This window comes from Sander lucioperca, chromosome 24 (genome assembly GCF_008315115.2).
Source record: "Sander lucioperca isolate FBNREF2018 chromosome 24, SLUC_FBN_1.2, whole genome shotgun sequence".
Classification (NCBI taxonomy): domain Eukaryota; kingdom Metazoa; phylum Chordata; class Actinopteri; order Perciformes; family Percidae; genus Sander; species Sander lucioperca.
In genome coordinates, this window is record NC_050196.1 from 13,016,042 (window position 1) to 13,031,452 (window position 15,411).

The 15,411-nt window shown below is 43.0% G+C and overlaps 1 protein-coding gene across 2 annotated transcripts in view; it reads right to left on the reverse strand.

The window, feature by feature from the left end:
* Nucleotides 1-15,411, reverse strand: part of nbeal1 (neurobeachin-like 1) — a 46,725-nt gene that overhangs the window by 20,962 nt on the left and 10,352 nt on the right. Inside the window, exons 4-21 of one of the 2 annotated variants that reach the window (XM_031291846.2) lie at nucleotides 13,546-13,707; nucleotides 12,890-12,971; nucleotides 12,600-12,727; nucleotides 12,366-12,448; nucleotides 11,077-11,162; nucleotides 9,899-10,262; nucleotides 9,566-9,672; nucleotides 8,244-8,330; nucleotides 6,088-6,171; nucleotides 5,673-5,771; nucleotides 4,902-5,473; nucleotides 4,545-4,677; nucleotides 2,674-2,793; nucleotides 2,150-2,459; nucleotides 1,608-1,693; nucleotides 1,231-1,320; nucleotides 937-1,114; nucleotides 695-828 (exon numbers count right to left, since the gene is read on the reverse strand). In XM_031291846.2, coding sequence (XP_031147706.1) covers nucleotides 695-828; nucleotides 937-1,114; nucleotides 1,231-1,320; nucleotides 1,608-1,693; nucleotides 2,150-2,459; nucleotides 2,674-2,793; nucleotides 4,545-4,677; nucleotides 4,902-5,473; nucleotides 5,673-5,771; nucleotides 6,088-6,171; nucleotides 8,244-8,330; nucleotides 9,566-9,672; nucleotides 9,899-10,262; nucleotides 11,077-11,162; nucleotides 12,366-12,448; nucleotides 12,600-12,727; nucleotides 12,890-12,971; nucleotides 13,546-13,707 — 2,905 coding nt within the window. The remainder of the gene's footprint in view (nucleotides 1-694; nucleotides 829-936; nucleotides 1,115-1,230; nucleotides 1,321-1,607; nucleotides 1,694-2,149; nucleotides 2,460-2,673; nucleotides 2,794-4,544; nucleotides 4,678-4,901; nucleotides 5,474-5,672; nucleotides 5,772-6,087; nucleotides 6,172-8,243; nucleotides 8,331-9,565; nucleotides 9,673-9,898; nucleotides 10,263-11,076; nucleotides 11,163-12,365; nucleotides 12,449-12,599; nucleotides 12,728-12,889; nucleotides 12,972-13,545; nucleotides 13,708-15,411) is intronic. The other variant, XM_035998400.1, reaches the window with a different exon arrangement.

A 15,411-nucleotide genomic window follows, 5' to 3' on the forward strand; every position in this document is an offset into this window, starting at 1 on the left:
CCAAACTAATCCAGGTTGAATAGGGAGAAAAACAAAAGAGGTGTATGCCCTTTTTGCATGTGGAGACCTGCAATTACCGCATTTTGTGAGATGTACTCCATTGGTAGAAATTGACCAGAAAATGCTTTTAATACATCCCTCTAGTCTAGATCTTACTTCCTTTTTTATAAAATCAGGAAGAAACCACACATCTGAAAGAGGAAGAAATTGTATAACCCAAAAAGAGAAAGCCGAGCTGAAATGAATTAGTGTGACTCATGCAGAATCAGTAGCATCAGGGGACTCAATTAGGGAACTTGCATGGTTTTAAGGTCACAAATTGCAGAGAGGCATGGGTGTTATGTTTCTGGTGTAAACGGTCTCTCATGGTCCACAAGTATTATATAAACACTAAACATTTCGGAATTTTATTTGAAACTGTTCTGCTCTCATGAAAACTTAACTTTCAACAAGCTCTACTCAATCATATTCAAACAGAGGAAGCACGGAAGTGATGGAAGCTGGGTAATAACATGCCAACAGTGCAACACGTTTGAACATGTTCTTTTTTTTTTTTTAACAAATTTGTTGATTTGTGTGTCAGTGAAGGCATACACTGAAGAGCCGCCAGAGTCTTGTCCTGTGCACAGCGCCTAATATTCCGAACGGACACCCTGGTTATATTAATTGATTGCAAAATCAGGATTAAACAGACCTTCTGCAGCAGGGCTCCCAGTGTACTGACACAATGCGAGTGGAGCAGATTCTCCTGGTTGATAGGATGTCTCTGCAGAAAATGCTTCAGCACCAACAGGAAGGTGGCCACCAGATTCTTCTCCAGGCGTGCCTCTGTAACAAAAATAAAAATACATTTGTTTCCACATGTACACCAGTTTCACAGTTATTGAGAGTAAAGAGAAATGAGGGGGGAAAAACAATATATGTGCTGGAGCAGACCTGAAGCCCTGTTGGATGGGAGAATGACCCAATCTCCATCGGCTGGCGTGGTCACATCAGGAGTGATGAAATCTGACCCAGCTGCAGGATCACTGGCCTGTTGATCAGGAGTAATCAGGGTCAACTGCTCCAGTATAGGGAAGAGCACTGGCAGGCCGCCCACACAGTTGATCATATCCTGCCACAGACACCACAGCAACACATATTCAAATAGAATACACATCTGTGCAATTCAAGTTGTAATATTCCTCTGAGCACACAATAAATACATGACAGCATGCATTTTCCTCCCACCTTAATATCCCAGTTGACGACTTTATTCCCAGTCAGGCGTCCGTGCAGCATGTTTGGGGACAGATCTAGACAGATGGGGTTCCTGCACGCCTGTTGATAAAAGGACCATGTTTAGTTAACAGTTAGTAGATTTTCTTCAAATAAATAAAATTACTAGTGTAGTAAAAATATCATTTTATCGTGGTAAAATCATTCTTTAATTTCCACTCATTAAAGAAAATGGAAATATGACCCCATTTGAGAACATTCTGCAAAGCAAATTTCCATATTCCTACAGAAGAAACACCGTGTCTTAAAAAAACTGATATGGCTGTTCTGTATGTGGCTGATGTTAAAGTTTTAAGACGGGATGAGTGAAACCACAGTGGTCCAATTACCTTGGGCGAGTAATGCAGCAGCAATTTGGTTGAAAGGTCGCCAAGTTCCGATTCCTGGGCTTTGAATGGAGAGATGCAGTTTGGACCTGCGTAGAAGACAGATTAAAAAACATTTGTAGGTGGCCGGGTTGGCTCGGTTGGTAGAGCAGTTTGTTCATCGACGCAGAAGGTCCGGGGTTCGAATCCAACCTGTGACGATTTTCCTGCATGTCTTCCCCCCCTCTCTCTCCCCTTTCATATCTAACTGTCCTATCCATTACAGGTGGAAATACCCAAAAAATAATCTTAAAAAAAAAAAAAAAAAACATTTGTAGGTTTACTTTTTTTTATCTATCATCTGTACTGTTTCAATATTTTGATGTGAATTTAACTTTTTTATTAATCTTTATTGCTGGTCTCATTTTCATTCATCCACTGTTGTTGTTTCATTGTTCTAACAAACAATATGCCTCCTTTATCCCACAACATATTTTCTTTAATTTCTCTTTCCTGTTCTTCTTCTTCCTCCTCCTCCTCCTCTCACGCCATTTCTCCCTGCTTACCAGCAATGCAGATGGCTTTAATGTGATTGGGCTGCAGGGGTTCATGGAAGACCATGACGCATCCCAGCTGGCCCTGCAAGGAGGTAGGACTTCCCCACTCGCTGTCCTGGGTCCCTGCAGAGATGAGCTTAGTCACAGACTCAGGCTTTCCCCCCAGCAGTCCCCCCCAGGTCTGTGGCGACAGGATGGTGCCCAGCGAGGAGCGAGTGCTGGGTGTGATCGGGGAGGAGAAGGGAGGGTCTGGGATCTGGGAGGGCGGGGGAGTGGTGGTCCGGTGGCCTGCTGAACCGATGCAACAGGAGATGAAAGGCTGTGGGTGGAGGACAACAGAATGAGATGTGCATATATGACACATTTTTCTCTCCTTACAAACAGACAAATACATTAGAAACAGCAAACTACGGGGTACTTGTAACCTCTTACAGCATTTCTGTCTGTAACATTTACACACAGTCTGGTTGGTTGACCAAGTTGCAGAGAAGTTGGTGAATTTCCATTATTAACCAAGTGAGTACAGGTCTCACCTCTGTCATGTTGGGATACTTGAGGGGGGCCGACAGTTTCTGCTGTCCATCCACATAAATGTACACGAGACTCTGTCCAAAAGGCCTCTTTCCTGGTACGTGCACCACACCGATGCTATGCTGTAAACAGAAAATCCGATAATTTAGTGTCTTTAATCCTGAGAGTGTTGCTCTCTTTAGTCAGTCTACCAAGGTGTGATCTTCTAAATATAGGGTGGCATCTGTGTTGCCAGACTTTAGGATATTTAGAATTTGTAGCCTAAATGTCTCTTGGGAAGTTGAGAGCAGTTCAAAAATCATTCATCTTTTGCAATACTGATTGCAAATTTTAGTGTTGTGTTAAAGGGGTTGATTTTTTTATTCTGTCTACATTGCCATATTTCAGTGGCACTACCCCTTCAGTAAATTTATGTCAACAACTGATGTCATGTTGTCTAAAATGGGCTTAACCCGGGACAATAAATGCTGGAAATGTAAGAAAGAGGTGGGTACTTTTCTCCATTCCTTATGGGATTGTCCCACGTTAAGGCCCTTATGGAAGGAAGTGTTAAAAAAGTTTGAAGGGTGGCTCAGACAACCCCTGCCAGAATCCCCACAATTATGCCTATTAGAGCCTACAGAAGCTGAACTGATGTTAACGGGTTTTATTGTAGCTGCCAGACTCATTTTGCGTAGCTGGAAGAGTCCAGAGACCAGACATTACAGACTGGCTTAAACTTATGACAGAGATAGCGGCCTTTGAACTTCTGAGATAGATAGATATATATATATATATATATATATATATATATATATATATATATATATATATATATATATATATATATATATATATATACATATACATACACACACACACACACACACACACACAACAGTGTATTTTTTTTTTACAGTGCACAGAGAGGAGCTGCCTCCAGCCCCTCCCCCTCGTGAAGTTACGTGCTGCCGTGTGCACTTGTCCAGAGAGGCTATCGTTGCGTTAGCTAGTTGCTGGTGTTCTTGCCGTGGGATTAACTGTACTAATAAAACTGTTGAAACCCCGCGGCCACGCTGCCGTGAAAGCTCCCCGAACGTCATTTATCAGAGTCTGCTTGTTACCCCTCTCAGTGGCAGCTCCTCCACTCATATCTTTATAACGGAGCTAGCTAACTGCTAACCAGAGCTAACCGCTAATCAGAGCTCATCGTTGCTAACCGAGCATTGAGTTCTGTGTGCCTGTATTCATTAACTGCATGTATAGACTCAAGCCCGAATAAAACCCTTCATTTTATTAAAATGGCTGTAAAAGTTTTAAACTACAACTCAGAGTTGTTTGAATGACAGAAATCTGCTCAAGGTACGACGTAGCGTTAGCGTGCTAAGTTGATGCTTTCTCTGTGGAGTGCAGACTGATTTGCTCTCGCGAGTCATGTGACCAAATCGCAGCCTTTGCGATTAGAAAATCGCATTTTAACATATCGCGATATTATCGCAAATGCAATTAATCGTTCAGCCCTAATTCCAAGCAAAAACAGACAAGCATGGATGTCTTTTGAATATTACTACTGACTTTTAGAGGGGAGGTGGGGCATTGGTGGATAGAGGATAATTATGGATGTGCAGACACACATATGTGTGTTTATATTTGTGGGTAACAGTGTGTATGTAATGGGTATGAGGATGCTGCGCGGGTTCCTATTTTGGCTGCCTTTTATTAGTTTTATTTTATTTCATTATTATTTTATTTTCTATTGTTTGTATTTTCAAATGTGATATATATGTATTACATTTGTACCATGTATATATGTGTGTGGAGTTGCATTACCAAAATAAATAAAAAATGTTAATGACAAAAAAAACAACAACTGATGTCATGAAACCGGACTCACCCAGAGAGAGTCACAGAAGCAGTAGTCGGGCAGCATGACTGTGACGTACTCCTTCTTCGTGCATACGGCCACAACCAGCACACCTGCTGAGCTGATGAAGGCCTCAAACCCCGTCCCTCCTGGGGTAAAAAAGCTGTACAGGATAAAGTACAGGAAAACAGCTTGAGCAAGCATGGACATACAGAACTTTCTGATGCGATAATCTCTGTTTGGGAATTTCACAAGAATAGTGAGTATGCCATCTCCTCCTAATGATACTATACTTGTTTAGACCAGACATTAGATGAAAATGTTCTTGGATACTCCTCCAGTCTCTTTAATCAATACTTCCTCTATCTTCTTCTCTTTTCCTCTCACCTGTAGAGCTGCTTCCTCTTGTCCTTGCTGAGTGGGCCCAGCTGGTCCTGATCTAGTGACAACCAGGCGAGAAAGCTGAAGGCCGAGCCTGGCCAGCGCTGCACTGTTGGAACTACAATGCCGGCCATGCTAGGTGACAGGTCAAAGTACTGCATGGCACTTTCCAGGCCCTGCTTCCGTACCATGGCCAGGAGGGCTCTCAGGGCAGGACCTACATAGGGGTGAGCTTGAGTGGACTCTAGAGGTCTAAGGAGAAGCAGGAGACCCAGAAGTTCCCTGGCGCTCAGGGACTGGGAGCCCAGTGAGCCCACCAGCCCCAGTAGGCTCTCAGCGCAAGCTCGGTGTAGCCGTTGGTGGCGCTCCAGGCCTGCCAGCGCTTGCATGACCATGGCAGCATTGACACAGGTGGCGCGGGTCTGGCGGTTGAGGCAGCTGAGGCGGCGGAGCCAGTCGGCCGTAAAAAGCTGCTGCTCCGATGAGTCCAGCTCTGGGAGCCACTGCACCAGCAGCAGCAAGGGCTCCACGTTACTGATGCCCAGGAGCCCCACTGAGGTGTGCTCACCTTCCACCGCCTACACACATACACAGAGAAATACACATGAACACAAAGATAGAGACACAGAATACACACAGATACAGGTGCAGTGGATTAGAGAGCGCCATTCAGTCAATCAGGCAACTAAGAAAGTTAGCAGGACATCATTCAACCAGACCAACAAATAAATAAAAAGAAAGAAAGGACTAAACACCAAAAGACAATCCGTCTCTCACCATGTTCATCAGCTCTTTGAGAAGGTGCCGTGATGGCTGACCGAGTGAGGTGAGCACTTCATACAGGTGATTGTAACCAATCCTCTCCTTGAACACCTCCTGGAGGGGTGGCGGGAACAATATATTAAAATACAAGGGCGCAGCCAATAACCTCACTTCAGCTCTGCATAAATAGTGGATAAAGCACACAACTCAGGGGAACTTCAATGAAAACTGTGTCAGGAGGGGATGATCAACTTCCTTTCCAGAGTTTCTCATCCGATTGTGGGTTTGAAGCTACTTTTGTAAACTTCTCTTCTCTAACTCAATAACTCAATAATCACTTTGGAATGACCAGCTGGGTTCTTCAGTGGCTCCAGTCCCAATATAGACTATAGGGACAGCATGTAATTACATGCATTTGTGTTCCTATTACCTTTGCAGCTGGTGATTTGTGCATCACGGTTGTCAGGGCTTTGATGGTTGCTACAGCGAGAAGGTCTAGTCGCCCTTGAAACACCTGAAGAAAAATCAGACTCGTCAGTCCCTTACTTCAGCCAATCACTTGTGCTTTTAGCGAGCACAGTATGTAGACAAATGACTGGGCACATGTCAAATCTCCTCTTTCCAGATGAATGTTATAGCACTTTCAGAAGGTGATAAGCATGCATACAATTTAAAGCCACAATCATATATAAGGTTTGAAATGCTAAAATAATAATGATCAACTTATTTAAGGCACTTAATACAACATGCATCACACTTGGAGGAATAAAAGGGAGACTTTAGTACATGCCTTGAAGTTTGATTCAATTAGTGTGTGAAAACGTGATTAAAATCATTGATGATGGTTAGATCCATGTTTGTCTCTGCAGTACAGGCCGGCATTAAAGCTTGTACTGCAGATGTTATAGTGCAGATAAAGGAGTGTTGTCTTTCTGCTCCAGGTAAAACAAAAAACAATCCTTTTAATAGCATGATGATCTGACTGGAGCAGGAAGCTCTCAGGGCTTAGTCAAAATAAAAATACCCAACTCCACACACAGACAGTCACAAAGGAGTACCTCACTCTTTTTCCTCACACAAACAGTCACAAAAAAGCATGCAACCCATAAAACACAAGCAAAACCATTCAAAATGAACACATCTCCATCCAGCTCTGTCCTGCTCATGTCCAACATGTTCCGGGTCACTGAACCCGTAATTCCATTGGAATAAACATGCAGCTGTAGACTTGTTGATCCTACAGAGGGTCTTGGACCGGCTGGAGAGGGACTGTGGCAAAAATCAAACACTTAGGTCATCATCACTGAGTCCAGATCACCTCAAACCACTGAACTCTGTGAGAACACACACAAGGCCACCATGATAGCATTCCAGCGGAACCCATAGTATACAGCAGAAAACCCAGGACAATGGGGAAAGGGGAGGGCTGGGGAAACCAAAAATGACATGAAATAAATGAAATGACACAGCTGTGAAAGAGGCAAAGTGGTCACTCTACAGCAAGACAAAAACATTTTATTACCAATCGGCCATTTAGCACCTTAGGTCAATTCTGGTTTGGGAATTTCATTTGATTTGTTTTTTTTCCATTACATCGATTACTTTTAAATCGTTATGCTTTATATTAACTGAAAAGTTGCTCTGATGCTGCTTGATCTCTAAAAACCCGCCAAACAGGTTGAAGCCTCGGCCACTGCATCAGGTTACAGCTGCACAGCAACAAAGGCACACTGGTTCGTGTTTGTGTTTTACATGCTGGTTTGTCCACGTGTGTTTACATTATCCAGGTCAATAGAGTGATTATACCTTATAAAAGGTGGCTCTGTGAGTAGAAAAGGTACAAAGAGTAGAAGAAGAAGCTGGTATACTCTGTACAAGTGACCTTTCTGTGCACATGAGAGCTCTGACATGAGAGCTCTGACATAGTTGATGCTAAACCGTTCAAAAGACGAGCCTCGGACGCATCAGACAGGTACTGTAAGTGACAGATCATGTCTTATAGATTTCAGCAAAACAAACGTGCAATAATTAATGAGATCAATATCGTTGAACTGTCCCTTCAAGAAAGAGGCGAATACATTTCAAAATGTATTTGCACTACTCAGGCTATGTGTGAAACTTACTATAACAGCAAGCTAACAGAGCCACGCCTTGGTTACAAGACCTAAAGTTCAGCGAGTTCAACACAACTTCATTTAAAATGATATTGTGAATCTCATCTCTGGGTCTACTGTAATCTTTGCTAAGCCAAAACCGGCTGTTACAACTGGTTAAACATGAAATTCAGTATTAATGAGAAAACTATAAAGACCACAACCATGGTGGTGTAACAGTTAGAATCTGTTGAATAAATGATGCTCACACAACCAGCAGTGTGTTGCCTGCCAGCACCCTGACCGTTTAATGACTCAGTGAGTTTTCTGTTAAGCCATGATCGAATTTCAAATCATTATCTGGGACAAAGCAGCGTAAGTGTCTTGCTGTGGAGTGGCCACGTGGCTCTAGTGAGGTGAGGGTGGTGGGACTTGGCAGCCGGTGAGGTTAAGGGGCAGATAGGTGGATGGTGTGGGGCTTTCTCGGCGGTACCTGAGTGTCCCTCTCTCCTGTCAGTAACCTGTTGTTGGTTATATCTTTCTGGTCCTTGTCTGCCGCTGTGCACCTAGCATTAACCAGCTGACACACACAACAGGCAACATGTCAACATAGCATGTGGGGAGGTTGATAGAAAGAGAGAATGGCGACAAGGGAGAGTCAAAGGATGGTTCAGGGGGAGGAAAGATGGTGTAGTGGAGAAGAGGGTGAGAGGTTAAAAGCTATGGCCCTCAGCAGGGGTCACTGTGTGGAGGCGTGTCGGTGATCCAGCCTTGCTTTGGGAGGTAAACATGCAAGGTGGGCAAAATGCTCTTCCTCACACTAAAACTTTACAAAGTACTAAACACATGCCATACAGGCTAGACCAGACCAGGACGATAATGCATCCAAATTATATGTTAAAACCCTGACAGTATAAATGACGTCAAGCCATCTATCTTAATTTGTTTGCTGCACTCATTTGTATTAATAAATACTATCTCCCTGACACAGATCAGTAACCAGTCAACCAAAACAATGTATACATACTGAGTAGAGTAGGTTAACTAAAAAATAACAACATGATGTCATGCATGGCAAGAGGGTAAACCCTGGTGCTTCTCTTTATTCCTTACTAAACGGTTTTATTAGCAGCTTTGTGAATAGCTTTTAAGGATGACTCCTAGTGTTAAGATCCTTTGTGAATACAACCCCAGAACTACAGAAACTGATTCACCAGAGACGTAAATAAACAATAACCAATAGAAGACGTAACTCTATTCATGTAAAATGATCTTGGAGAGTTTTATCATTAAGTAACTAAGTACTACCTGACAGCCACTATTCTGCAAGTACATTTTGCTGAAACTACTTCTTTACTTTTACAAATGAGTTTTTTTGTACATTGTGGTATTGCTACTGCAAAGGATCTGAGTACTTTTTCCACCACAGGATATTTATCTTCGATAAAAGACGTCTTTCATCACAAACATTGCAAACAAGCAGCAAGCTGTAATGTAATGCACTACTACACTGTGAGTCCTCAAGTATGAAAACAGCATATTTTAGAATTGATAATGTCTTAAATATTCACTAAACCTCTACATAAGTAAAGAATGCAGCGGGGCAAACATGTCACAGATGCGAGATTACAACTTCAAACAGCCTTAGGGTCTTGTAGTATCTACAACTAATACCTTAGAAATAATGTTCAATTTGACCCAGTTCTAATCTAAAAACATTAGCTCAGAATTATCAAATACCACATCCAGCCACTTACACTCATAACTGAGTTGTATCCTCAGGTTATATTTAGATAGAAATAGCTGTACCGTTACCTTGCTGTTCTGCAGCAGTCGTGTCAGATGCTCAAAACAGTTACTATTGAGGAAGATGGCTTGTAGAACTGGCCTGTCTGAACACAGGAACATGTCCCTGATAGTGTCTAAAAGACAGCAGGAGAAATAGAATCAAAGAGAGACAAAGGTGGAGAGACAAAGAGAGTCACAGACAGAAAAAAAGAGAGAAAAATAAGCAAAGACAGAAATAAAACAAGGTGGAATAAGTCACATTAACTTGACTACCCTGTATGCAAATCATGATTCAACAAAATAGAACAGCTCAAATATATATCTAATATCACAGGCCTTTCTTGTCAATTAAGACCCTACCTAGCATGTTTACTTGCAGAGCCACAAATCGGCTCTCCCAGTGTCGGCCCAGTGTCGGCACTCTGCCCTTGGCTTGCTGCTGCTGCTGTTGGGAGGCAACGACAGCTGCCGGATCCGAGTTGAGCAGCTTGAAGTAGCTTTCTAGCACAGAGGCGATTTCAACTTGCCGCTGGTCAGAGCTTGAGGACAGGAGGCGCTGCACCACCTCCCGCAGGCAGCCCAGAGTCAGCAGCGCCTTACGGTCGGGGGCCTCACTGTCCCAGTCCTCGCCCTCATCTGAAGAGCAGCTACCCATGGAGCAGTCAGCCAGCACCCGCATCAAGACCTCCATGGTGGCTGGAGAGATGGCAAACAGAGCGTTTCTCTGCCAGAGAGGGAGGGATGGAGAAAAGAAAATAAAGTAGAGAGAAAGGGACAGGGGTTAGACATGACATGGAGAACAGAAGACCCACCGCCATGCAACAACTAGAAACTGCCAACTATAACACCACAGAATGCAAATGGCATGGGAAAGGGATAAACACCGACCAATAGTTTGGGATCTTTTCATGCTAAATATTTTACTACTGTGTCAATTTCATGTGGCAGAAGAAGGTTGAAGGCTGGGTGGACAGTGATCATTGTAATGAATTCAACCTCATCACAGCACTGAGACTGCTCTCATCAAAGTCCTAAACTACATCGATTTAAATACAGACAGATGGTAAAGTTTCTTTCTTAGTTCTGCTGGATCTCAGTGCAGCGTTTGATACAGTGGACCATAAGATACTGCTGGACAGACTGGGAAACTGGGTTAGACTCACCGGCACAGCCCTCAACTGGTTTAAATCTATGCAGGGTAGGATTTTGTGTCAGTTGGTCCTTACAAATCTGAACGAACTGCAATGACACGTGGAGTTCCCCGAGGGTCCACCCAATGTCTCAACAAGACTTGTGTTTAGTAGACTTGATTATTGTTACAGTGTCTGTATAGGTCTCTGTAAAAAAACAAAGCCCTTTGAATTGCCTTTGTGTCTGAATTGTGCTAAGTAAATACATTTCCTTGCCTCGCCATCTCTCTATTCAAACACATCCATGGCCAGCAAGAGCTGATAAGGACACATTGGTTACCAAGGAGATCAAGCCTGTGACCTGCTAGTTAAAATGTTCTGTGACCTCCAGGTCATCCAGAGACTTACCTGATCACCAGCTACTATGGCGCCAAACAGGTGCAGCAGGCAGCATTTCAGACTCTCCTTCAGGTGCTCGCTCTCCTGGAAGCACTCTGGAACGTGCACACACACACACACACACACTAGTTTGATCTGTAGGCGTGATGTTTGTTATGCAAAAGAAGTTCCAAACAGTTCAGGTTCCTGTATTTTTGTCTGTAAACAAAACACTGATGAATGGACACACAGACACACCTTGATCCTGACTCTTACACACACACACACACACACACACACACACACACACACACACACACACACACACACACACACACACACACACACAAGCTAAACTAAGTCTGAAAGCCAGCGAAGATAGGACCTCAGTATACACGGTGCACAAACACACACACACACACGCATGTGGCAGTCCTGCCAGTAACCTCTGGGTCATGGTGGTCCATGGTGGTCCCAGTCATCCATTAACTCATCTGTCAACAAGTCCAAATAGGGGGAAAGAAATGGGACATCTTGGCTCCGTGATGTCTGTTTCCTTTGTCCCAATCACGCTAACATTCTACTATCACTGGATCAAACTAATGGCAATATTATCCTATTGAGCTTAATAAATGGAAAAAGTATTCCCACAAACTTGTTCTTTGCACATCTCACACACAGACACACAGACACACATTCTGTCAGGTTGGGCCTTGGGTGGTATCTTTAGTGCCAAACCACAGCAGCCACACACATGACAGAAAGGAGCATTTGTTCAAAATGTCCACCAGCCTAGCTGAAGTGGCTTGACATACACCATTCACTATCGGCTCATCTCATCGCCTGGCAAACAGACCACGGACACAAAGAGTGGATTCAACTGGACCCAGAGAGGAAAGAAGAGGGGGCAGTGGGAGAGTGACGGCATAGGATCACTTGGGGGAAAACATGGGAGAGGGGAGGATAGGAGAGGGGAGGATAGAAGTGAAGAGAAATAAATAGAAGAGAACCGGCTTTTTTTATGATGTGGAGGATTGCTTCCACATCCACACCCAAACAGGCCATTGAAGCGAAAGATGCAAAGTATGGAGCATACACAGCAAGCACTGTAATATTGCTACAGTGTTTGCTAATATACACATTACTGAAGGGAATATTTTTCTTTTTAGGACAGAAAGTGTTATGTACAGTTGATGAGTATGCCTTAATTAACTATTTTATTACAATAGTTTAAAATGTTCTCCAGAATGCTACTAATACTGTGTCGCACATGGAAAGAGAGTGAGACTCAGAAGTACAATTAAAGATAAGGGACTTACGGTAAAAGAAAGGAACAAACTCAACAGTGAGCGGAGCTGCCTTGTACTTCTGTCTGCTCCTCTCTATTGTACCAAGCTGCTCCCTGGAGGGAAAAACACAGTTGAGGTAAGACACGAGTATGAAACCAAGTAAAGCATGCTGTACACATAGGATGATAAACACCTCTATTGCTGGTGAATGTAAGCTTTATTGTTGTTATGGTGTTGTAAAGCAATGGTGCAAGATGTTGTTACCCGCAGGTTCGATGCCTCCAGTTGCGGTATGGGTCGTAGAGGCTCTCGCAGAAAGCCAGCGCATGACGGACAAACTCCTCCGCCTGGCTCTGGTCTGCCATCTCCTTCTCTTTGGTCTTGCTCTTCAGCTGCAAACCCACACACATACCCTCTTCACATCTGCTATTATGTGTGTAATAAATTCATTGGAAATGTTGTGCCTTTTTGTTCACCCTATTTATTGGGCATGATGTTTTACAGAGCAGAGAGAAACAGAACCATCAGAGCAAAGACAAAGGAAGGAGTCAGACCTGCTGAATATAGACTGTTGTCATAGTGATGATGTGATTGATATACGAGCAAGTGCCAATCTCCTCCACATTGGACAGGTTCCTATCAGAAACAACCAATCATATACACACACACACACACACACACACACACACAGAACAAGTTATCTTACAAGTTAGCTTATCAGTTGCTGAGTATTAGCTATTACATATCACGATATTTTTGACCAAATACCTCGATATCGATACCGCAACGATATCATAGTGTTGGCTATTGGTGCTTTCACAAAATATTTACACAATTAATTTTTAAATAAATAATCATCAGTAATGTGGCTATAATAACTAAGTGGGTAAAGACAAATAATATAACAGTTACAACCGTCTGGTGAGTTCAGAAAATGACATAACTTAACTGTAATGCAGCCTTTAAAACCAGGAAAAGACACCACTTATGCCATATTACGATATTACGATATCCAAAATCTAAGACGATATCTAGTCTCATATCACGATATCGATATAATATTGATATATTGCCCAGCTCTACATGAAGGTAACAAATGATAGCACAAAAGTAGTATGCTACAATTACAGCACAACACAATCCATGAAAAACATAGGATTCAGAGGTAAAGTAGCTATACTGTGTGTGTGTGTATGTTTACTGTCCAGACCTGCAGATGATGATAAGGAACTTGAGCAGCAGCAGAGCCAGATTTTGCTGCTCAGGCTCCAGGCCGTCAGAGGCTTTCTGGACGCACTGCAGCAGCTGGTGGCGCAAAACCTGCAGAATGTTGTCTGGGAGGAGCGTCAACACCGGGGGAACCTCCTCTGGCCTGGACACACAGAAGCATCACAACCAGAATGAATAGGAATCTCCATTAGATAGGAGGATGAAATGATTTTAGGTTAGGTTAATAACAAAATTGGTACACTGTAAAGTGCAGATGTCACTTTTTAATCACGGAGGTTTATCATAGAGGTGTCGCTGCAGCATACACGAAAACAACTTGACGGAGCAGACCGTGTTCTGCATTCACTCAATCAAACACACATGCCTGCTGCATTCAGGCATTCATTCCTAGGAAAACAGCATGTGTGCTGCACTGCTCATGAGACGGATAGAGAGAGAGCGCAGCGAAACCCATGCAATGAGTGTCGGTGGGAAAGCAAGACAGATGTGGCAGCTGCAGAAAAAGGGAATGAGAGGGAGGGAGGAGGGGAAGGAAGAAAATGATGATTAGACAGAGGACACAAGGCGAAGAGACAGATCAGGGAGGAAGATGAAAGAAGGAGTCAGAGAAAAGGCAGAAAAGGAAAGGAGAAAATGAGTCAAGGAGAAAAAGGAAATGACAGAGAGAGCGAGAGAGAGAGAGAGAGAGAGAGAGAGACAAAAAGCTCAACAAATGATTTAGGAGGAAAGGATTTAACCACCCATGTTCCTCCACCCCACTCCACCCTTTTGCATGGCCCTCCCTCCGTGATAAAATGTGACTGACTAGGTATCAACAAACTAAAATACTGGACACAGGCTTTCAGATGTGTTCAAGGCTCTCACATTAACCTGCATCATATGTTCACATGTCGACACCAGTCAGAGCGTCACCTGCAACAAAATGTGACCGCTTTGCACAAAAAGCATCTGGTGTGGCCGTGCTATTTTGGGTTGTGCTGTGGAAGGCTGCACAGTATGCGGTCATGTTGGGGATGACGCGTACAAGATGAGAGAGTTCTGAACCCACTCGCAGGACCTAATGCAGAAAACTGCATTGGTGTATTGTTAAATGTTATAGGGAGGTCCATGTTATTAGGGTATTTGACATACTTTAGACAGAAGGAGACTGACAGGTGACAGTACGGACTGAGTTGTTGTAGAGCAGTGATTCCCAACCAGGGGTAACCAGGTACTGCACTTCTGTAGTTGCCAGGGAGTACGTGAAAAGCTAAACTAATTAACTCAACTAATTCAACTAAGAAATAGAAATTGTGATACAGTCATGTGAACAAATGAGTACACCCATGCTAAAGTTGACTAATAAGAGGAATGAAAAAATCATCTTTAGGAAATTGATCTTAATGCCTTAATTAAAAAAATGAGGAAAAATCCAATCTTTAAGGACACCAATTTTCTTTGTGAATGAATAATGTATCGTAAATAAATAAATGTTCTTCCTTAAAATACAGGGGGCATAAGTGAGTACACCCCTATGTTAAATTCCCACAGAGGCAGGCAGATTTTTATTTTACCTAGAGATTGGCATGGTTTTATTTCAGTTAGCCTAATAGCTGGTTTGATTTGCATTGAGAGATGATTTTATGGAAAGTACCCCATGCCAATCTCTAGGTATGGTGAAGGGTATGTGATGATGTGGGGCTATTTTAATTCCAAAGGCCAAGGGAACTTTATCAGGATGCATAGTATCCTGGATCCATGAAATAACTGGCCTTTCAAAATAAAAGTCTGCCTGCCTCTATGGGAATTTAACATAGGGGTGTACTTACTTATGCCCCCTGTATTGTAAGGAAAAACATTTATTTAT